Raw genomic sequence first — 23989 nt, forward strand, 5'->3', positions numbered from 1 at the left:
GTGTGTGTGTGTGTGTGTGTCTGTGTGTGTGTGTGTGTGTGTGTGTGTGTGTGTTAGTCCACGACAGCAGCACCTGCCATACTGGAAAATGCCTTGAGGTTTGTGTGCTTTACTGTGGGCCTGAAAGTGCAAGTGTTTACTTTCCTCTCCATCTCTTTGTCTGAGCGCAGGCCAGATAAGAGCTGCCACGCAGCAGACCGCACGCCTCAGCCAGTGTTTACTTCTGAGAAAAGACAGCAGGCGGAGAGAGGGACGACAAACAGACGAGTGCAACCTGCAGCAGGCAGGTGTGACCTCTCTTTACACGCGTGACACGCGCTCGTATGAAGAGAGAGATTTGTTTTCATAATGCCACATTGTTGTGACACGCCAAACACAAACACATGCATTTTAATGCTCTTTCATAGCTTAGGACACTAAATGGAGACCTCAGTTTAATTGGCGTATCACTTGTTTCAGAACAAAATCTTCAGGAGAATACAGTTTGTTCACATACGTTGGGAGAGCTATAACTTAGATCATTTGCTCTAGGAGAAATGTTTAAGTTCATATTGGGGTTAATATTACTTATATATAAAAGGGTTTTGTTAATTCCATGGTGCATACAATTTTTTTATTTTTTTTATTAATGTTACTTTGTTCATAACTTTGAGTGGACCTTGTTAAAAGTTGTTAGCTAGGATTTTGATCGAGAAGGATTTCTAATTTCATTAAATCTTGAAACATTACTTCTTTATTACTACCGATCGTTATTACTACTCTGGTTGTTCAAAACAGGTTGTTTGAATGTTTTAAATGTTTTTATTCTTGGTTATGTGTATGTTGTGAAAAAATTCCATTTTATCACTTTGAAACCATTACAGGAATGTTACTTTTGAATGTTCTCTGAACATTCCGAAACAAGTAGCAACATTCAAAAAAACGTTAAACAAACACTCCGTGAACAATGTATAAATAATTTTTTTGTGCTAACATTTTGAGAACATTATTAACCAGATCAATTTGAACGAATGTTCTGTTAATATTATTGGAAGAATTTTTGTTTAGAACTATTTTTACTATTTAAAATAACTGTTTTCAATTTGAACTTGTTTTAAAATGTAATTTATTCCTGTCATCAAAACTAAATTTTCAGCTCCATTACTCCAGTCCTTATTGTCACACAATCCTTCAGAAATCAAGAAACATTTATTATTATTATCAATATTTTAAACAGCTAAGTAATTTTTTTTCAGAACTCTTTGATGAATAGAAAGATCCAAAGATCAGGATTTATCTGAAATATAGAAATATATAGAAATGTCTAGAAATGAATGCCTTTATTTATCAGGGATGCTTTAAATTGATCAAAAGTGATGATAAAGGAATTTATAATGTTACAAAAGATTTCTATTTCAGATAAATGCTGTTCATCTGAACTTTTTGAACTTCTTTCATAAAAGAAACCCGAAAAAATTCTACTCAGCTGTTTTCAACATAATAATAATAATAATAATAATAATGTTTTTTGAGCAGAAAAAGGATCATGTGATTGGAGTAATGATGCTAAAAATTCAGCTTTGAAATCACAGGAATAAATTACATTTTAAAATATATTCAAGTAGAAAACAGTTATTTTAAATAGTAAAAAATATTTTAAAATTGTACAGTTTTTGCTGTACTTTGGATCAAATAATTGCAGGCTTGGTGAACAGAAGAGACTTCTTTAAAAAAAACATTAAAAATCTTACTGTTCAAAAACTTTTGACTGCTAGTGTATATTCTCTTAGCATTCCCATTAAGATATGAAAACTTTATTTCTGAATGTTCAAAACGTCCAGTTTTCGGAATGTTTAAATTACATTTGTTTCTTGAACGTTACAGGAACATTCCATTTTATCATTTTGAAAAACAGAAATGCTACTTTTGAATGTTTTCTGAACATTCCAAAATTTTAAAAACATGCAACTACAATGATTTTAGGAAAAAAATCATAAATCATATAAATCATATTTTGGTGCTAATGTTTTGAGAATGATTAAAGACCAACGAAGATTAAAGAACTTTCAACGAATGTTCTATTAACACTGATGCAAGAGAACATTCTCTGTTTGCTGGCTAATTGCTGGTACTTTATTGTTAGTGAAGGAAGTGCTATTAATCTGTCTCTTTCTCTCCCAGCATGCACCAGCTCCATGGATCAGACCTCAGATGATGGATACCAGCTGAAATGTGTCCAGTTAAATCATTAGGGCACACGCTACAGGCCAGTCATTCAGAGAGGCAAGTAAAGTCAACATCCAGCCTCTCAATGATGCTGAACTAATGCTGATTGATCACACTGCTGACGCCTGTGTGTGTGTGTGTGTGTGTGTGTGTGTGTGTGTGTGTGTGTGTGTGTGTGTGTGTGTGAGTTCAGTTTCAGCTGTAAATCATATCGGCTTGTTGTTTGCTGTATCTTCAGATGCCATTACCTTGTTTTGTTCTGGTTTGTAAATGTTGGCCTCGGTGTGTGTGTGTGTGTGTGTGTGTGTGTGTATATGTGTGTGTGTGTGTGTGTGTGTGTGTGTGTGTGTGTGTGTGTGAAAAGGCTTTATCTGCTGTTATCTTCGCTGGCCCGCTTTGCAGCTGCTCTCCACCTGTCACTCACGCAGGGAGTGGTGCACATAGTCTGGCGCTGTGCGCGTGTGTATGCGCATACATGCGCGTGTGTGCGTTAGTTAGTGATTACTGGGTCGCGAAGGTTTGCAATCTGTAATAAAATGCACTAATGGAATGTACACAAACAAATAATTAATACTCAAGATGAGTATTGGATGTGGAAGTGCTTCATCCAAAGCTATTTTTACAGCATTTTTATCATTTTTGTATAAGTAATACAGTCTTTGAACTCATGCTGCTGGAGACCATTTGTACGTATTTGTAAAATATTTGTATAAAGATGTACTTTTCACTACAAGATTAAATGGTTATATAGCCTATAAAACTCCAATTAATATTTCTCACAGTATGTAATTTCTGTATAAACAAACCCTACATGATTTTTCCATTGTTATTGCCCAGGAAAAAAAAAAGATTGAAGAGTTGTTGACCCTTATACTGGGGCAAGTTGTCTTAATAGGAACCCTGGACCACAAAACCAGTCGTAAGTAGCAATGGCCAACAATACAATGTATGGGCCAAAATTATCAATTTTTCTTTTATGCCAAAAATCATTAGGATATTAAGCAAAGATCATGTTCCATGAAGATATTTTTTAAATTTTCTACTGTAAATATATATAAAAATATATATATTAAAAAATATTAGTATGCATTGCTAAGAACTTAATTTGGACAACTTTAAAGGCGATTTTATCAATATTTTGATTTTTTTGCATCCTCAGATTTCAAATTTTCAAATAGTTGTATCTCAGCCAAATGTTGTCCTATCCTAACAAACCATACATCAATGGAAAGCTTATTTATTCAGCTTTTGGAAAGTTTGTGACCGATTTTGTGGTGCAGGGTCACATACACATACACAAACCTTTTTTTTTTTCAATCAGTGTCAGTGAACAGTATGTTTCCATTGTGACAGCTTACCCCATTATAAGGGGCAACAACTCTCTCATTTCCTGGGAAATAACACTGGAAAAATCATTTAGGGTTTCTGTTTATACAAAAATTACTTACTGTAAGAAATATTAATTGGAGTAAAAAATGTGGCAACTAGCCACAGGCTCCCTTGCAATGTTATTTTTGTATGATTTTCTTGCAGATCTGTTAGTTTCGCTTTCTCAGCTGTGAGATGAGGCTGTTTGTGGACGTGTGTGTGTGTGTGTGTGTGTGTGTGTGTGTGTGAAGCGCTCATGGCCTTTGGGAGGCCGTCCGCATAACAGCAGTGTGTCTGAGGTGCTGCATTGTGGGATTTGGTGTCTATGGTGAATTCTCTCGTCTATTCAGCATGTGCGTCTCAGAGCTGCTGGAGAAAGTCCCCTGCATACCGACACCAAGCAAGACAATTTTCCATGATTGTATTTAGAAACAAATTCACCCAAAAATTCCCCAAATCTTTGGTTAAAATTTGAGACCATCCCTGATCTCAAACATCCCAGAGAATCCCAGTATAAATGTTCTCTGTAACCCTTTTATATTAGTGTTAGAATGCCATGATTTTTAGGAAAAGGGCAATAAAAATGTCATGTTAATTGTTAAATTATGAATTTAATTATTTAAGTTTACTATAGTGATTTAATTATTAAAATATCTGCTTTATTTGATTTTCCCCCACATTTTTTACCACTTTAAATCACATTTTAGTTTTTAACTACTTGTTTAAAAAGTGCATGTTCTGTTTAGTCTCTGTCATAAATTACACAAAAAAAGTTTAAAAAAGTTTAAAAGAGTTTTAAGAATGTTTAAAAGTTTTAGATGGAAAAATAGGATCAACAGTGGCTCTTATTTCATTCATTGCTGTTTTAAAACACTATACTGTGTTAGACCTTGTAAAATAACTATACTGTTCATGAGTTTGAGCTCTAAAGGAAGTCTCAGGAAGTAATTAGTCACAGACAAACAGGTTGTTTTAAGTTGATGTGTTTTATTAAGTGCAGACGTATCTTGGTACAGAATCCAGTTGGACACATGTCATTGAAGATGATGATGAATTTCCATGTTCACAGTGTCTGGGTTTCCACATGAAAACAGATTGCTGGAATGTCACATCACGAGTGGATCCCATTTTGACTTTTTGGACTGTTTATTATTATTAGTAGTAGTAGTAGTATAAGTATTTTTGGACAAATAGCAGGACTGCAGAAACACACAAGCACTGAACATGTAGAAAACAAAAATAAATTAATAAACGATTGTATCTAATGCAAAGTGAATTTCAGACTTTCAGCATTGACAAACATTTGGCTGTTGAGACAAATTTCAAAATCAATCACAAATGAATTAGGCAAACGAATAATTTAAATAAAACATTTGAAATAAATAAATAATAATAATAATAATAAGATAAATAATCACAAACATATACACACACACAAGAATAATAATAACAACAACAACAATATAAAAAATATTATCAGCAACCGCAATCACTCCAACATTTACATGATTAAGGCAGTTTTACAGCATGTCGAGATCTAATTCAAGGCATTTCTGGCTACACTAAAGGGAAACCCTTGTCAGTAGGTTGTTTGGAAAGCTACAGTCAAAGTCCACAGATTTCACAAGCTCTATTAAAGCTAGAAACGATGGAGACGTATGTACAGCCTGTGAATTCAAGGCATGTTCTAGGATTCTTAGGTCTAAAAGCTAAAAGCACTTGTGCGAAGATCCTAGAAAAATAAGCGAACAGTCTAACCTGTCGTAGATCAACTACCTTAGATTTGAAAACTCAGTCTCATCTGGTGCTCATCCAGGTCGATTCTGTGGGTTAATGCAGTGCTTCCCGACCCCCTCCTGCGGTTGGGAAGCACTGGTTCAAGGCACAGCTTTGCTTCAGCAGGCTGGACGCACCGGCATCTGCAGCAGGATAACCTGCCTGTTTTCCGACGGGTGGCATTTGTTGATGTGTCTCGTAAGTCCCGGCGAGCTGTAGAACATGGCGGGACAGTACTTGCAGGGGTAGATCTGCGCCGAGTGCTGCAGGCGGATGTGCCGCTCCTGGCTCATTCTGCTGGGGAAGTTTTCTCCGCACACCGGGCACAGGTGGCACTCGGACGCACTCAGATTCAGCGGCGCCTGGCTTTGGGCTTTGTCGCACACTTCGTGGTGCGCAATCACGTGCTTTTTCAGGTACGCCTGACGTTTGAACTTCTTCCCGCAGTGCTGGCAGTCGTACAGCCCGTCCTCGGATCCGGATTCGGAAAGTCCAGGACTCGGGGTGTCTCTGTCGCTGGAGGTCTCCTCTTTCTCGGGCGCGGGTGGTTTATTGCTCTCCGGGTTCTGCGGCGCTGTTTTGGGCTTGTGCCACCGCCGGTGCGAGGCCAAGTTCGCCGGGCAGCTGAAGAGCTTGTCGCATTCCGGGCATCTGTACTCGATCCGGACGATTCTCGAGCATTTGTGTTGGGCTAGAGAGAAGGGGTCGGCGTATGCTTCTCTACACAGCTGACACACGAACTCGCCTAGCGGCTTGTCGCCGCCTGTGCACTGAGATCTGGGTTTTTGCTCCACTGGACCTTCTTTGATCTTCAGTCCCAGCACCGGGGAAGTGGTGACTTCGTCCTCAAACTGCAATTTCCGCATGGCTTTGGCTTTCTTGGATGCTGGTTTGCTTTTGCGCTCCGCGTCCAATGCGGGTCGTTTGGTGGGTACCGTGGTGCCGGTTCGGGTGCTGTTGCTGGTGCCGATTTTAAGATCCACGGGCGCGAACGGCGCCTGATCGGAGCCGTTGGGCGCCGCCGGGAAGGACTCGGCCGAAATGGGCGAGCCGAGATTGAAGCGCCTTTCCAAACACGCCCTCTCGTGTTCTCTGCTCACGGGCCGCGTCGGGCTGTACATGGGTCGGTATACGATCTCTGGGTTCCCGAACTGCACCGGTTGCACCGAGTTCGTGCGCGGCACCTGCATCGGCGGCGGCGGTGGTGACGCCGGGCGGCGCGCGCTCGCCGCGTCCTGCTGAGCGCCTGGAAACGCGCCCTGCTCATCCTCCTCCGAGCGGACGCGGTACGAAACAGGTGTCGCCTTCTTATTTCTCTTGACTAAAAATCCTCTCGGCATCTTCGCCAGCTGAAAGGCACTTCAGACGGGGTTGGAATCAGAGGCACACCTGGTACTATATTTGGACGCGTGCGGTGATCTTTCCATCACGGAGGCATAGCGGCAGTCTTTTTAAGCAGGAATGATGACATTGTTCTCGCCCCTCGCCGCCTCGTCCAATCAGATGGAGCTGGAATCCCTATGGATTTGGAGATGGGAGGGTCCGCAGATTGCTCGGGCAGATGTACCTGAGCTTTATTATATTAGGATGCTTTAGGCACACGCTGGTTCCTCCTCTTTTCACGCTTTGATGCTTCCCGTCAATGCGCACGTGCCCTGCCTTTGTCAGCATCCTTTAGGGCCTCCTTCACTCTTAGAGCATCAGAATTTCAAATGAAAAATGGGGAAATGACAACAAAGAAGTTCCGTTTTTTTAATGCTCACGCGCGCAAAGCGGCGCAGTTTTAACCCAAACCTGCTTAAATCAGTTCGCGCTGCAAAAATGCCCGCAAGTTGCATGCGTAATTTGTCTAGCTACTAATTAAATGTATAAATCAGGCGCCCGCGGGCTCAGGACATGTGCGACAGTTGAATGCGGGACGTATTAATCACTCATTGCGCGCATACATAATTCATAAAAGAGGCTCCTCTCGTTTGCATCACAAAAGACACGCTTGCGCGAGCGGCAGGGACAGACGCACATCATCCTTCTGTTCAAACGGACTCATTCCTGTCTGCAAACTCGCCCGTGCCATCAGCAGCATCATCATCATCAGCAGCATTATGCTCGGGTTTGATGATGTCATTCCAATGCAACGGTCCCGTCACAGTGGAATTTCTCCTAATCTCAGTCTAATCGTTTGGAGAGCGTCACAAAAATGCCGTTTATTGTAATTGCACGCAAGCACATTTGTTGCATGTGATTTCTTAACTCTCCATGAGCATTTTTGTGAATTGCATGCGTTTTATTTTGTTTACAAATACAAGAAGCTTTTTTTAGGGGCCAGATGGGCTACTTGTATAATTTGGACAACACATTTGTTGCATCTGGGATATGTAGATTTTTTTTTTATTGCAATACCCAACTTTAAGCTTAATGTGCAAGATGGTTTATTTGCCAAGCTTTGACAAACACATCTGATATCTGATGTGCAAGCTTTATTTTTATCTTATTATTTCCCTAGAAAAACATGTGTAGTTTTGTATTGAATTTAATCTTATTTTTGATGTGCATTTTAGAATAATCTGTGTAGGTTTTTTTTGTATTTTGTACACATTTAGCTTTGGGTTTAAGAGGCAAGATGTTTACTTGCCTAATTTGTTTGGCCAACACATTTGTTGCATCTGATTTAAAAACAAATTATATTTTATTTTGAAATGTTTATTTTACTTGATATGCATTTTAGAGGCATATGTAGATTTATTTATTTATTTATATATTTTAGCTTGATGTGCAAGATGGTTTACTTGCCAAACTTTGACAAACACATCTGATATCTGCTGTGTAAGCTTTATTTTTTTAATTTAATTTAATTATTCCCTTTAATGTGCATTTTAGAATTTTATTTTACTACTATTTCAACTCGGACAAACACATTAGTTGCATCAGATTTTTTAATCTGATTTAAAAAAATATATTTTGTTATTTTATTTCACTTATTGTGCTTTTTAGAGAAATATGTAATTTTTTCTTGCATTTTTCAACATTTTTTTTTTGGTAAATTAATTATTTAATTTTGCTTGCTGTGCATTTTAGATTATAAATAATAATCTAAGATAATAAATTATTCCCCTCAGTGTGCATTTTTGTATTTTATTTCATTATTATTACATTTTATTTTATTTTTGATGTGTGTAGTTTTTATTTTGCATTTTGTATTTTATTCATTTTGTTATTTTGGCATTTTGCTAAATGTAGGGTTTTGTTGCATTTTTAAATTGTATTTAATTCCCACATTCAACCCTAATTATAACACATACTTAAGTTTAAGAGGCAAGGTGTTTACTTGCCTATCTTGGACAAACACATTTGTTGCATGTGAAGTCTCACGTGTGTAATTTTATTTAATTTCTTTTTGTAATTTTCTTTTTATTTAAATATCTGATCTGGTTGCATTACTACTCTACCAGAGCTAAACACCCGAAAACACACAAGCTATGTGACATGCGACTGTTGGATCATGCGTCTGTGATTTTCTGCCCCACATTCATTATCATACAGCTGCTGCTGCGCTCCGTCTTTACAACCCGTCAGATTCCCCTCATTCTGCTGCTCTTATCTGCCCACCGCACTGAGGAGCCGCTGCGCTCAGCTCCACATAATATAATACTGGACAGCACATACATTAAAGATTTCAAAAGTGTAAAGTCAGATATCTGAAATGAATCATCACCCAATACGCACCAAACATTAGTGTCTGACAAAAACAAGGAGCTTTATTTATTTGCTGAAGTTCTTTGAGCCCCAACCCCCACAATGTCCCCCCCCCCCCCCAAACATATGGTGCGGTGAATGTAGGAAATTAAGAAACCAAAGATAAAGTACTGAATAAATACTTGTAAATATTAAATGGATATTGATTACAGCAGTCCTGGTCTGGCGTACATAGTCAGATGGTATCGGTTGTACTTCAGATAATCCAGAACACTCTTCCTCAGAGCAGAATAAGCCTCACTTTTCTGAAACACCTCGCTAAGACTCATTGACTGATCGGACTCTGCTTTATCGTCCACTATCTTCTGAAGAGCCTCTTGAATAGACACTGAACCATTTTCACCCTGTGAAGACACAAAACAAGTCTTGTTCTTGTACTGTAATATCAAAATCAGACTTTATTTTATTTTATTATGCTTGATGTACTTTTAGTCAAACTTGTGTTTAAAATTTTTTTTTTTTATATATACAGTGTGTGTGTGTGTGTATATATATATATATATATATAATTTATAGTTTTGGGTATTTTGTTTTTTGGTATTTTAGGGGAACTTTTCTTTTGCTTATATAAAATTTTTGGTTTAATGGGCGAGTTGGTTTGGTTGATCTAACTTGGACAAACATATTTGTTGCACCTGACATCTGATTTTTATTTTAATTAATTTAATTTTTTATTATAGAGCAACCAGTGTAGATTTTTTTTTTTTAAATTACATTTTTATTTTATATATATTTACATACAATATATAAAATGGTTTACTTGCCCAACTGAAACACATTTGTTTCATCTAAAGTCTGATATTTTATTTTATTTTATTTTATGTTCCCCCTTAATTAGCATTTTAGAGAAATCTGTGTAGTTCTGTATTGCATTTTTTGTTATTATTACATTTTATTATTTTATTTTATTTTTTATGTGCATTTTAAAATAATCTGTGTAGCATTTTTTTTTAATTGATTTAATTTGTGATTATAATAAATGTGTATTTTGCTGAAAGTAGGGTTTTACACTCCACTTTGCAATTTTTATTTAATTTCCACATTCAACTTTGAGTTACTTGGATAAACACATTTGTTTTTGCATCTGACATTTGATTTTTATTTTATTATTTTTTTTTATTTTAGAGTAACCGTGTAGGGTTTTTTTAAATTACATTTTTATTTTATTTATTTTCCCATACAATATATAAAATGGTTTACTTGACAAACTTGGACAAACACATTCATTGCATCTGAAATCTGATGTGATTATATTAATTTTTAAATTTTTATTTTTTTAGTTTTATTCATTTTATTTTATTTTATTTATTATTCCTCTTAATGTGCATTTTAGAAAAAAACTGTGTAGTTTTGTATTGCATTTTATTTTATTATTTTTTATTTTATTTTAGAGCAACCGTGTAGGTTTTTTTTAAATTAAATTACATTTTTATTTAATTTATTTTCACATACAATACATAAAATGGTTTACTTGCCAAACTTGGAGAAACACATTTGTTGCATCTGAAATCTGATTATTTTATTTTATTTTATTTTATTATTTTCCTTCATGTGCATTTTAGAAAAAACTGTGTCGTTTTATATTGCATTTTATTTTATTTTATTTTATTTTATTTTATTATTATTTCATTTTATTTTTGATGTGCATTTTAGAATAATCAGTTTTTTTTTGCATGTTATATTTTACTTTATTTATTTTGTGATTATAATGAATGTGTATTTTTCTGAAAGTAGGGTTTTGATACCTTTCTCAAATTCTATTTAATTTCCACATTCAACTTTGAATTACTTGGATAAACACATTTGTTGCATGATATATGATATCTGATTTTTATTTTATTGATTTATTTTTTTATTTTAAAGCAACCCGTGTAGGTTTTTTTAATTACATTTTAATTTTATTTATTTTCACATAAAAAATATAAAATGGTGTACTTGCTAAACTTGGACAAACACATTTGTTGCATGATATTTTATTTTATTTTATTTTATTATTTTTTACACTTGATGTGCATTTTAGACAAACCATTGTATTTTATTTTAATGCAAAGTCTTTATCTGACATTAAAAGATGTTCTGGAAGGACTTTTTACAGAACAAATGCTTCTAACAGAGAGGTAGATGTAAAGGAAACTGACCTCTAGTTTGGCTGAGTCCATGATTTGCCGTACTTCCTGTTCAAAGTCAGCGAAGCGGTCGTGATGAAGAGCCAAGCACCAGTTTTCTCTAAAATAACTGGAAAAAGAGGAAAAAGTGGATTTGAAGACACAGTTCACTCAAAAATCTAAATTATGTCATTATTTTATTACGTCTTTCTCATTTCTTATGGTGTTTTTTTGTCTTTTTAGAGTTTGGCAGACTTGATCAATATGAACTGTGATGGTCTGCATTTAAAACGTTCCTTTTGCATTCCATTGAAAACAACAGCATACAGGTGTGGAATGGCATGAGGGTGAGCACAAACACACACACACACACACACACACACACACTCCACTTTGCATGTTTATCTAATATCCTCCATACAGCAAGGCGGTCGATCATTTACATTCATAGGTCTTGATGATCGGCCGTTCTCTGTAATGACATTGAGCAGCGGCCACATTCAGAGTCTCCACAAAAGGCCGGTGAAGAATCCCAGTTTAATAAGTGTGATCAGCGCTGCTGGGTGGCTTAACTATTGTCTCGTGGCGCTGTGGAAAGCGGATTGCACACCTGCATAAATAGATTAGTAATGCAGGACAATGGCTCTGGTGCTGGAGGGTCAGTGGTGTTAAAATTTCGGAGCAGAGGTCACACCGTTGGAAATGGATCATCATATAAAGTGTGACCAGATGAGGACAGATATGATAAAGGTTTGGAGTGTCATAAATAATCCTGTTCATAAAATTAGTTGTTTGGTCTGGTGTTTAGGTATTGTTATCAGTCAAAACTGGTTCTAGTGTGAATCTCACAAAACCTCGCAAAATCTCCGAAATCAAGGGGGGAAGACTTATTACTACTGCATTTAAGTATATATATGAAATATATAAGGAATTACATATCATGATATGTCATCTTTTGTTTTTAGAGTGATATTTGACTTTCTTCCTCTTTTTCCCCATGCATAAGGTATCAAATTAAAAGGATGTTTTATGGGTTTCCAAGAATATCTGTTAGGTATAGTATAGAATTATTCCTTATTTATAGATTTGATTTTCAAATTTAGTTTTTAAGTCGAAATCTGTGTCTTTTTAATTTAGAATTATTTATTAATTTAGAATCATTTATGAAAGCCTATTTCTGCCACTGAATAGAAAAAGGTTATTGTGACTTTTTTATCCTTAGAATTGTGTGATATAAACTGTGAGTTATAAAGTCAGACTTGCGAGATTAAAAAAAGTGAGAATTTTCTTTCAAATGCGAGTTTCTATCTTGCAATTCTGACTTTTCTGAGAAATTACTTTTTTTGCAAGAAATAAGGTCAGAATGCGAGATTTGAAAAAAAATGCGAGAATTTTCTCTCATATGTGAGTTACTATTTTGCAATTCTTACTTTTTTCTCAGAATTGACTTTTTTTTTTGCGAGAAACAAGGTCAGAATTGCAAGGGAAAAAAAATTAGAATTTTCTCTTAAATGAGGATTTCTATCTTGCAATTCTGACATTTTTCTCAGAATTGACTTTTTTGCAATAAATAAGGTTAGAATTGCAGGAAAAAAAGCGAGACTTTCTTAAATTTCTGATTTTTTTCTCAGAATTTACTTTTTTTGTGACAAATAAGCGATAAATGGCTAGATAAAAAATGTGAGAATTTTCTCTCAAATGTGAGTCTCTATCTTGCAGTTCTGAGAATTGACTTTTTTTTACAAGAAATAAGGTCAGAATTGCAGGAAAAAAAGCGAGACTTTCTTAAATTTCTGATTTTTTTCTCAGAATTTACTTTTTTTGTGACAAATAAGTGATAAATGGCTAGATAAAAAATGTGAGAATTTTCTCTCAAATGTGAGTCTCTATCTTGCAGTTCTGAGAATTGACTTTTTTTTGCAAGAAATAAGGTCAGAATTGTGAGATTTAAAAAAAAATGTGAGAATTTTCTCTCAAATGTGAGTTTATCTCGTAATTCCGACTTTTTTCTAAGAATTGTGAGAAATAAACTCGCAGTTGCAAGTTATCTTATCTATCTTATTTCTTAATAAGAAATTTCTTAATAAGAAATAATGTCAGAATTTTGAGTAAAAAAAAATGCAAGAATTTTCTCTCAAATGCAAGTTTCTATCTTGCAATTCATTTTTTTTCTCAGAATTGACTTTTGCGAGAAATAAAGTCAGAATTGCGAGATTAAACACTTTTTTTTTACTCAAATGTGAGTTTATCTTGCAATTCAGACTTTTTTTCTCAGAATTGTGAGATATAAACTCGCAATTGCAAGTTATAACGTCCAATTTTGAGGGGAAAAAAGACAATTGCGTGTTATAAATTATAAACTGTAAGATTCTACGAAAAAAGTAACAATTGCTAGTTTATATCTTAGAATTTTGAGTTTAAGTCTCGCAATTCTTACTTCATAACTCACAATTGCGAGTTTATATCTCACAATTATGAGAAAAAAATTGAATTGGGAGTTTGTATCATGCAAAACTCTGAATTGTGAGTTAAAAAGCCACAATTACTTTTTTTGTACATTTTTTTTATAAAGTGGTGGAAATGGGCTTCCATAGTAAACGCATTGGCTGTTACAGAAAAATTAATTTCTGACTGTAAGATGTAACATGGTTGAACCTGTACATGTCATGGACCAAACCCTCATCGTAGCGTGAGCAGAGATGATTCAGCAGCAGCTGGTGTTTCCTGTAGAGACACAGGAGGTTGGAGACGGGAAGTGTGTTCTTAGAGAGGCACGTGATGCTCTCCACCACATCATGCGGGCTGAGATGCAGATGAAAGTAGTTCCCTGTTTCAGTGCGGCCTGTCACAATGTCACGACCCTGAAGAATGCAAATGAAGATGAACATTTTAAGCTCTTAATGCAATACCTAAACTATGGGTTAAAGTAATGTAAGACTGTTCAGTGATAGGTTGCAATTAATACTTTCTGAGTTGCTGTTTTGTCCCTATTGGCAGTTGGTTTTGTGACATAGAGGTAATCGTAGCCACCTGGTAATCTTCCCCCTGTGAATGTGAGAATTATTATAAATTATTCCTCATAACTCTTGTTTTTACAAACACACAATTAATAGTATTTTCACCCAAACACTGCAAATATGATTATAAAGCTGTTTATCTGATATCAGACGCTGTGTTTCTGTGTAACAGATGGTCCATTCTGCTATAATCACTTAGCCCATGATTAGATTATGCAAATGAACTGTCAATAGTTTGGTGTCAGTCAGAATTAGATGAGGGGGAAAAACTGGGTGACGCAACACATGTTAAACATTTTAAACTCCAGCACTGCTATAAAATTGGAGAAAAGTATTAAAATGCTAGTAAAATAAGTCATTGGATCTTCTAATAAACCCACAAAGAGCACTTGATTGATTCTTGCAAAAGCAAACTAACTAGGGACAATTTTTGTAAACATTCAGGCATTAAAAATATATTATTACATGTTCTGAACAATATTTTAGTTATTTGCAACTGCAAAAGTTTTCTTTATGATGTTAGAATGTTGTGATTGGTTGCCAAGCTACAGTGATTTGAATGGATTTTCTAGTGTGTTTTAGAGTGTTCTCAGTGTTAGGGGTTGCTATGGTGTTCTAAGCAGTTGCTGAGGTGTTTTTCAAGAGTGTTTTCTCATTCCTGGGGTGTTCTAGAGTGTTATTGTTGCTAGGGTGTTCTAGGTAGTTGCTAAGGTGTTTTGAGTGGATTTTCTAGAGGGTTCTCTTTGCTAGAAGGTTAGTTTGTTCTAGGTGGTTGCTACAGTGTTTTGAATCTCTTTTGGAATCTAGAGTGTTCTTGTTGCTAGAGGGTTCTTGGTAGTTGCTAAGGTCTTTTGAGTGGATTTTCTATAGTGTTCTTGTTGCTAGGGGGTTGCTAAGGTGTTCTAGGCAGTTGCTAAGGTGTTCTGAGTAGATTGTCTAGATTGCTCTTGTTGCTAGGGGGTTGCTTGAGTGTTCTATGCAGTTGCTAAGGTGTTTCGAGTGGATTTTCTAGATTGTTCACATTGCTAGGGGTTGCTAAGGTGTTCTAGGCAGTTGGTAAGGTGTTTCAAATGGATTTTCTAAAGTATTCTCATGCTAGGGGGTTGTTAGGGTGTTCTATATGGTTGCTAAGGTGTTTTGCGTGAATGTTCTACAGTGTTGTTGTTAGGGGGTTGCTAGGATGTTCTGAGCAGTTGCTAAGTTGTTTTGAGTGGATTTTCTAGAGTGTTCTTTTTGTTAAGGGGTTGCTAGGGTGTTCTGGGCAGTTGCTAAGGTGTTCTGAGTAGATTGTCTAGATTGTTCCTGTTGCTAGGGGGTTGCTAAAGTGTTCTAGGCAGTTGCTAAGGTGTTCTAAGTGGATTTTCTGGATAGTTCCTGTTGCTAGGGGGTTGTTAAGGTGTTCTAGGCAGTTGCTAAGGTGTTCTGAGTGGATTTTCTGGATTGTTCCTGTTGCTAGGGGGTTGTTAAGGTGTTCTAGGCAGTTGCTAAGGTGTTCTGAGTGGATTTTCTAGATTGTTATTGTTGTTATGGTGTTCAAGGCAGTTGCTAAGGTGTTCTGAGCATATTTTCTGGATTGTTTTTGTTGTTGAGGGTTGTTAGGGTTTTGAGTGGGTTTTCTAGAGTATTCTAATTTCTAGGGCGTTCAAGGCAGTTGATAAATTGCTAAGGTGTTTTGATTGGATTTTCTAAAATGTTCTTTTGCTAGGGGATACTAAGGTGTTCTAGGCAGTTGCTAAGGTATTCTGGGTTATTTTCTAGATTGTTCTCATTGCTAGGGGGTTGCTAGGGTGTTCTAAGCAGTTGCTAAGGTGTTTTGAATGGATTTTCTGAATGTGTTCTTGTTGCTAGGATGTTCTAAGCAGTTGCTAAGGTGTTTTGAGTGAATTTTCTAAATTGTTATTGTTGCTAAGGTGTTTTAAGCAGTTGCACATGTGTTTTGAGTGGATTTTATAGTGTTCTTGTTGCCAGGGGGTTGCTAAGGTGTTCTAAGTGGATTTTCTAGATTTTCCTTGTTGCTAGGGGGTTGCTAAGTGGTTCTAGATAGTTGTTGGGTAGTTTTATGTGGATTGTTCTCGTTGCTAGGGAGTTACTAAGGTGTTCTAGACTGTGGTTTAAAGGACCCACATTGAAGTGATGTTTTGTTTTCTAGGTATTGATTCAGAAATTCAGGAGGAGAAATAGTGACCTTGGATCTTAGGCTGATTATACACTGGAATGAGGTGGTCGTGGTCAGACAGTGGGCCGGCAGGATGCTCCAGGGTCGGGTCACATAAGGGCAGGACAACAGATGCCAAACTCTGCCCCACCTCCTTAGAATGAAAGCAGGAGTCGCTCCACTGGTCGGCATGGTAACGGCGGGAGTATTTGGTCAGGGGGCCTGCGGCGTATATGAAGGGGTCGTTGGTGTGGAAGGTGGAATCTATGACCAAACGGCCATCGAACACCAAACAGGCATCATTGATGGCCTTGAAGGCGTCATAGTCGACGGTTTTATGAGAGAAGCAGAAAAACACCTGTAAAAAATCAAATGCAAGTTAGTGACCTTCTTTGAGTGAGTTTTAAAATGAACAAACATGCAGGATTAAGAGTTTTTTCCAAAATCAGGATAGGATAAACCTCCCACAGCTATTGCTGATGGATGCATGTTAAACAACTCCCATTATGAAGTCAAAAAACAGCAAAACTATGATATATTATTACAATGCAAAATATCTGTTTTATATATGAATACATTTTAAAATGTAATTTATATTTGTGGTGCAAAGCTGAATTTTTACTCCAGTCTTTAATGTCACATGATTCTTCAGAAATCATTCTAATATGCTGATTTGCTGCTGAAGAAATTTTTATTATTAGTTTTTTTTAAACGGGTGGGGAAAAAAACAAAAACGTATTACCATTTTTTTTGTCAGGATTCTTTGATGAATAAAAAGTTTAAATATAATTTTTTTGTAACATCATTTAATGTAATTAATTTGATTTTAGTTATTAATTAAATTATTTGCATTATTATTTTAATATCATTTTATTTTTGGTTATTATTTTTGGTTATTAGCAAATCACTACAATATTACACACTATTGTTCAAAAGTTGGGGTTGTAATTGTAAAAACACCCCAAAAATTGTAAGATTTTTAAAAAATGTTTTTGAAAGTCTCATATGCTCACTGAGGCTGCAATTATTTGATTAAAAATACAGTAAAAACTGACATTTTCAAATATTATTACAAATTAAAATAGCTGTTCTCCATATGAATACATTTTAAGCTGTCATTTATTTTAAGTGAGTGCTTTTTACTCCAGTCTATAATGTCATATGATTCTTCAGAAATCATTCTAATATGCTGATTTGCTGCTCAAGAAACATTTCTTAGTATTTTATATTTAAAAACAGTTGAAACAAAATGTATCAGCATTTTTCAGGATTCTTTTGATGAATATATAGTACCTTTAAATTGTTAATTGTTAATTAAATTATTAGCATAATTTTTAAATGCCATTTTATTATCGGTTATGATTTTTGTTTATTAGCAAACAATAATACACACTATCGCTCAAAAGTTGGGGTTGTAATTAAAAAAAAAAGTCCTTGATCTTTAAAAAAAACTGAAATCATTCTGTAACTTTCAGAACTTAAAATGCCCATTTTTAGGCAAAAGGCATAGCAGCAAGATGAAGGAAATGTTTAAGAAAAATGTATTAAAATATGTACACTTTCAATGTAAAATCTTTGTAAGATCTTAATTTTTTTTAAAGAAATTAATACTTTTATTTAGCAAGGTTGCATTAAATTGAGCAAAAGTAACAGTAAAGACATTTATAATGTTACAAAAGATTTGTTTCAAATAAATGCTGTTCTTTTTAACTATTTTTATTCATAAAAGAATCTTGAAAAATTTGTTTCTACAAAAATACGAAGCAGTACAACTGTTTTCAACATTGATAATAATCAGAGCTTTCTTGAGCATTAAATCAGCACATTTTAATTATTTCTAAAAGGTCATGTAACACTGAAGACTAGTACTTATGCTAAAAATTCAGCTTCGATCACAGGAATAAATTACATTTTAAAATATATTCAAATATAAAACAGCTATTTTAAATTGAAAAAGTATTTAATGATATTACAGTTTTTACTGTATTTTTAGCCTTGGTGAGCAGAAAAGACTTTTTAGAGACCTCAAACTTCTGAACAGAAATACGTTTTTTTCGCCACAGCATTATGTAAAAATAAATGATAATTTAAAAATGCATAATACGGCTACTTTAAATTTGTGTACTAATGTTAGTGACCTTCTTTGAGTGAGTTTTAGACAAACTCAATGGACAAACATGCAGGATACAGAAGTGTATTGCAAAATCATGATGGGCTTTAAAAAACAACTATGAAATCATTCTGTAATTTTCACAACTCAAAATGCCCATTTTTAGATATAATAATATTTTGAATGCATAATATGGCTACTTTAAATGTGTGTACTGATGCTATTGACCTTCTTTGAGTGAATTTAAAAATGGACAAACATGCATGATTTTAAGTGTATTCCAAAATCATAAATGATAATAAAAAAATGCAAAATATGGCTGCTTTAAATTTGTGTACTGATGTTTAAGAATGTTTTCTGTTTTTCTGCAGGTAGTTTCACTCACCGCACACTCCAGTTGTAGAGTCTGAGCATCAGTAATGAAGGACACTGATGTCACGACATCTATGTGTTGGCCATCATTGATTTGAGTCAGCAGGCAGTCGTAATGGACGTGGACCTTCTCCTTTTCTAGAGCCTGTTTCACTGCGTGCTTCACTGATTCGTTGGGGAAACAGGAAGTTGGGTTGTCTTCGGGTGGATGAACTACATGAATCTGGTAGCCGCTGACACCGAGACGCATAAGAGTCTCCACACAGGTGAACACATCTATGGTGTTTCCATATAGCACAGCATCACCTGGACAAGCCAAGCAGTAAAACATGATTTTGTGTTTGGTATACAGTCAAGCCTGAAATTATTCATACCACTGGAAAATTCTGACTTAAAATTACTTTTATTCAACCAGCAAGTTTTTTTTGTTTTGTTTTTTTTTAAAGAAAAAACACAAACACAGATGTCTCCCAGAAGATATTAAGACAATGTACAAGAGGCATCGTTGTGAAAAAAATTATTACTCATCTTTTATTTACATTTGAACAAAAAGTGGCATGTCCAAAACTATTGATACCCTTCTCAATAATCAATAGAAAAGCCTTTATTGGCTATTAGAGCAATCAAATGGTTTCTATAATTGCTGACCAGCTTTTTGCATGTCTCCACTGGTATTTTTGCCCATTCATCTTTAGCGATGAGCTCCAACTCTTTCAGGTTGGAGGATCTTCTTGCCATCACCCTGATCTTTAGCTCCCTCCACAGATTCTCAATTGGATTTAAGTCAGGACTCTGGCTGAGCCACTGCAAAACGTTAATGTTTTGTCTGCTAACCATTTCTTTACCACTTTTGTTGTGTGTTTTGGGTCATTGTTGTGCTGAAATGTCCACTGGTGCCCAAGACCGAGTTTCTCTGCAGACTGCCTGATGTTGTTGTTGAGAATTTTGGTGTTCTTAGGGTTGAAGGCTTCTCCTTTTTTATGCCAAATGAAGGCTACATCGTGGCCAAACAATTCAATTTTTGTTTCATCTGACCATAAAACAGAAGACCAGAAGTCTTCTTCTTTGTCCAGATGAGCATTTGCAAAGGCCAAGCGGGCTTTTGTGTGCCTTATCTGGAGAAGTGGTGTTCTCCTTGGTCTGCATTCGTGGAACCCAGCGGTGTTCAGTGTCCGTTGGACTGTCTGCCTTGAGATGTTGCCACCAGCAGAGCCCAGATTCATCAGGATGGCCTTGATGGTGATCCTTGGATTCTTTTTTACCTCTCTCACTATCCTCCTGGCCAGCACAGGTGTCACTTTTGGCTTCCGACCACGTCCTCTGAGATTTTTTACTGTGCGGTCTTGTATTTTTTAATAATAATTTGCACTGTAGCCACTGGAACTTGAAAACATTTAGATATGGTCTTATAGCACTTTCCTGACTTGTAAACAGCCACAATGCGCAGCCGCAGGTCCTCAGTGAGCTCCTTTGTCTTAGCCATGACTGTCCACAAACCAACAGCAGAGAGCTTCTGTTTTTCACCTGTTGAGTTGATTAAAACAGCTCTTCCCAATGAATCAGGGTAATTAGGATGCTTTAGAACAGCTTGGACTATTTGGAATGGTATAGAACTTTGGATTTTCCCATAGACTGTGACAGCTATGAAAAAGGTATGAATAATTTTGGACATGCCACTTTTTGTTCGAATGTAAATAAAAGCTGAGAAATATTTTTTTCCACAATGATGCCTCTTGTACATCGTCTTATCATTTCCGGTCAAAAAAAAAATTGGCTGGTTGAATAAGAGTAACTTTAAGTTAGAATTTGCCAGGGGTATGAATAATTTCCGGCTTGACTTTATATTTTACATACTTCAGATTACGGACAGTGGCCTTGACTGAAATGGACAACATATTGTGAAAAACACTGGAGTTTATTACATCTATACCAATGAGAATTTATCAAGTTACATTCCCTCCAATAAAAAGCTGGTTTACTTAACTGTAAAATAAACTTAAGGCCATTTAGGCCCCACAAGGGGGAAGGGAAGCAATTTATTACGGCCATTTGGAGAGATAATATCGGTGGCTGTGAAACAGAGAAGGGTCACTTAGCAACCCGGAGAAGGTCCCATTAGGTTAGATGAGGGCAGAGAAAGAAATAAGGAAGAGAAGATGAAGGAAGTGATGTCCTTTCACTGCTGCACCCAAACAGTGTCAGAAACCCTCTTACACCATCAGTGCTGGATTGATTTAATTGAGATCTTTTGTGAAGGAAGGTCTTTGATGTTAACGTTAGAGTCCTCAAGGATGAAACTAATCAGACGGCGTTCGCATAACAGAAAGACACACGGTGAATATATAAGGCACGCTTGCATGATCCTGTATAATGACAGATGATTACTTTTGTAAAATCATTGCATAGATGAGCAATACTTTTGCCGTGTTTATACTAAAGCACATAGTAAAGAACATTGTAGGATAAATGTATACAAAATGATATTGAATGTGGATCAATAATGCAATCAAAATTTTACTATTTTATAATAATTGAAATGAACATTGGAAAAGTATTCCTTTAATTAATTAGATTTTTTAAATGATTGATTAAATTATTAGCATTATTATTATTTTAAAATAATTTCATTATTGGTATTAATTTTGGTTATTAGCAATATTACACACTATTGTTCAAAAGTTGGGGTCGTAATCATAAAAAATAAAATAATACGATTTTTTTAAATGTTTTTTGAAAGTGTTTTATGTGCACATAGGCTGCATTCATTTGATTACAAATACAGTAAAAAAAACAGCTAAATTATGAAATATTATTACAATTTCAAATAACTGTTTTCCATATAAATATATTTAATTTATCAAGAAACATTTTTTAGTATTATTATTTTAGAAAACAGTTGAAAAAAAAAAACGTATTAGCTTTTTTTGTCAGGATTCTTTGATGAATAGAAAGTTTAAATTAGATTTGTTTTGTAACATCAGTTATTGAATTAATTTGATTTTAATTACTAAATTATTTGCATATTTTTTTTTTATACAATTTCATTATCAGTTATTATTTTCGGTTATTAGCGAATCACTACAATATTACACACTATCGTTCAAAAGTTAATTGTAAAAAAAACCCCACAAAAATTGTAAGATTTAAAATAAAATGTTTTCGAAAGTCTTTAATGCTTACAAAGTCTGAATTTATTTGATTAAAGATACAGTAAAAACAGTACAATTTTGAAATATTATTACAAATTAAAATAACTGTTTTCCATGTGATTATATTGTGAGATGTAATTTAATCTTGTGATGCAAAGCTGAATTTTACTCCAGTCTTCAATACCACATGATTCTTCAGAAAGCATTCTAATATGCTGATATTCTGCTGAAGAAACATTTCTTAGTATTAGTAATTTTAAAAACAAAGATTAGTTGAAAAAAAAAATGCATTAGCATTTTTGTCAGGATTTTTTGATGAATAGAAAGTTTAAAAAGTTTTAAATTTTATTTAACAGCAAAATTATAATAACGGTTTTGCATATGAATATTTTTTAAGTAATTTATTCTTGTGATGCAAAGTTTAATTTGTCTTCATTGTGATCCTTCAGAAATGATCCTAATGATGATCCTTCAGAAATCATTCTAATATGCTCATTTGCTACTTAAGAAACATTTCTAAGTATTTTTTTAAACGGTTGAAAAAAAATGTAATGCCATTTTTCTCAGGATTCTTTGATGAATAGAAAGTTGAAATGGAAATCTTTTGTAACATCATAAATGTCCACTGTCATTTTTTACTAAAATGCATCCTTGCTGAATAAAAGCATTAATTTCATTAGTATTAACTGATGTGCAATCACAGGTGTGTGAGAATTGGCTTTGCACGTGGCTCATCCAATCAGATTTGAGAACCAGACCTGTCCATTTTACAAAAGTGGCTTTGTCTTCTATACATCTCATGCATTCAGTCTTCAGTCTCCTGTCTTCAATGCCAGTTTATGTTAAATAGCATTCATTTCCATATCATCTGCAGGGCTGAATAGTCAGAGTAGGCCTCGCTCAGAGCCCTGTCCATGGTGCTGAAGCACAGCCAGCGCCGCACAACACTCAACCTCTGAGCACTCGGATGTTTTCAACCACAACAGGATTTCTGCCAGAACTATTATCAGGTAATTTGTGTTGACAACTTATTCGGAGCCAAACCCAGCGATCCCTCTCTGGTTGACCCAAATACAAATTCTCATGCCACTAAATTGATATCTTTCATATGCAGACGGTATAATTAGCATTCACTGATAATTGCGCTACTTCCCGGATTAATAAAGGAGGCTGTAATTAGCAAATATAATAGGCTTAATCAGACAGATAGCGGTGGCTCATCTCTGCCCGTGCAGATTAATTCTTAGCTCACCCTGCTAATATTAATATTCCCCTGTAAATGGATGGAAGGAGATGAGATTTCACTCAAGCTAATTAGCTACTTGTTATGCTCTGACAGTTGGACGCGGCTTTAGAATAACAGTAGCTTGGTAAATGAGATTATGCGGGAGAGAGGGCTGCCATAGACTCTAATAAAATCTTTGTAAATTTGCAATAAACGCACCTGTCAGTTTCTCAAAGTTGTCCATGAGCCACTGATGGACATGTGAGCAGTCGTGCTGGTCGTTGAGGGTGAAGAGGTTGGACGGGACGGCCTGTATGTGTCGGTGTTTAGGCTGATATGGGTTCACGCTGTTGGTTTTTTGGGTTGTGGCATTAGTACTGGTGAGACTGGGCATCTGAAGTGAAATTAAAAATGACATTAAAATAATAATAAAAAAAATCTCTACCTCTCTCTATGAATAATATAGAAGATATAATTTTATATTCTTGTATTCTATAACCAAGCTTTTTGATATAATTTTAATAATAATTAATTTGTAATCACAGATTGCAGATACGTTGTAGAATCTGGTATATATATATTATTACAGTAGTTTTTTTAAATATTTAACAGTGGAGTTTGCTTTTATATTTACATTTTCAGTTACATTTTAGCTAAAGTGTTTGTATTTTTTTGTCATTTTTAATTTCAATTATTTCAGTTTTCATTTATTTTAGTACATTAAAAAAGGCAGAAAGGCAGTTTTTTTAAATTT

At 35.1% G+C, this 23989-nt stretch overlaps 2 protein-coding genes across 2 annotated transcripts in view; both read right to left on the reverse strand.

Annotated features, from left to right (window-relative positions):
• Nucleotides 1–4807: 4807 nt before the first annotated feature.
• On the reverse strand, nt 4808–7703 carry LOC141283618 (insulinoma-associated protein 1a). Its single transcript, XM_073816926.1, has one exon. It carries the CDS (start codon nt 6687–6689, stop codon nt 5469–5471), a length of 1221 nt encoding a protein of 406 aa, XP_073673027.1. The 5' UTR covers nt 6690–7703; the 3' UTR covers nt 4808–5468.
• Nucleotides 7704–9182: 1479 nt separating this feature from the next.
• Nucleotides 9183–23989, reverse strand: part of cfap61 (cilia and flagella associated protein 61) — a 26769-nt gene continuing 11962 nt past the window's right edge. Inside the window, exons 5-11 of the mRNA XM_073816575.1 lie at nt 23455–23629; nt 18875–19167; nt 16410–16737; nt 14174–14252; nt 13863–14075; nt 11241–11337; nt 9183–9446 (exon numbers count right to left, since the gene is read on the reverse strand). Coding sequence (XP_073672676.1) covers nt 9249–9446; nt 11241–11337; nt 13863–14075; nt 14174–14252; nt 16410–16737; nt 18875–19167; nt 23455–23629 — 1383 coding nt within the window. The 3' untranslated portion in view covers nt 9183–9248. The remainder of the gene's footprint in view (nt 9447–11240; nt 11338–13862; nt 14076–14173; nt 14253–16409; nt 16738–18874; nt 19168–23454; nt 23630–23989) is intronic.

This window comes from Garra rufa, chromosome 13 (genome assembly GCF_049309525.1).
Source record: "Garra rufa chromosome 13, GarRuf1.0, whole genome shotgun sequence".
Taxonomy (NCBI): Eukaryota; Metazoa; Chordata; class Actinopteri; order Cypriniformes; family Cyprinidae; genus Garra; species Garra rufa.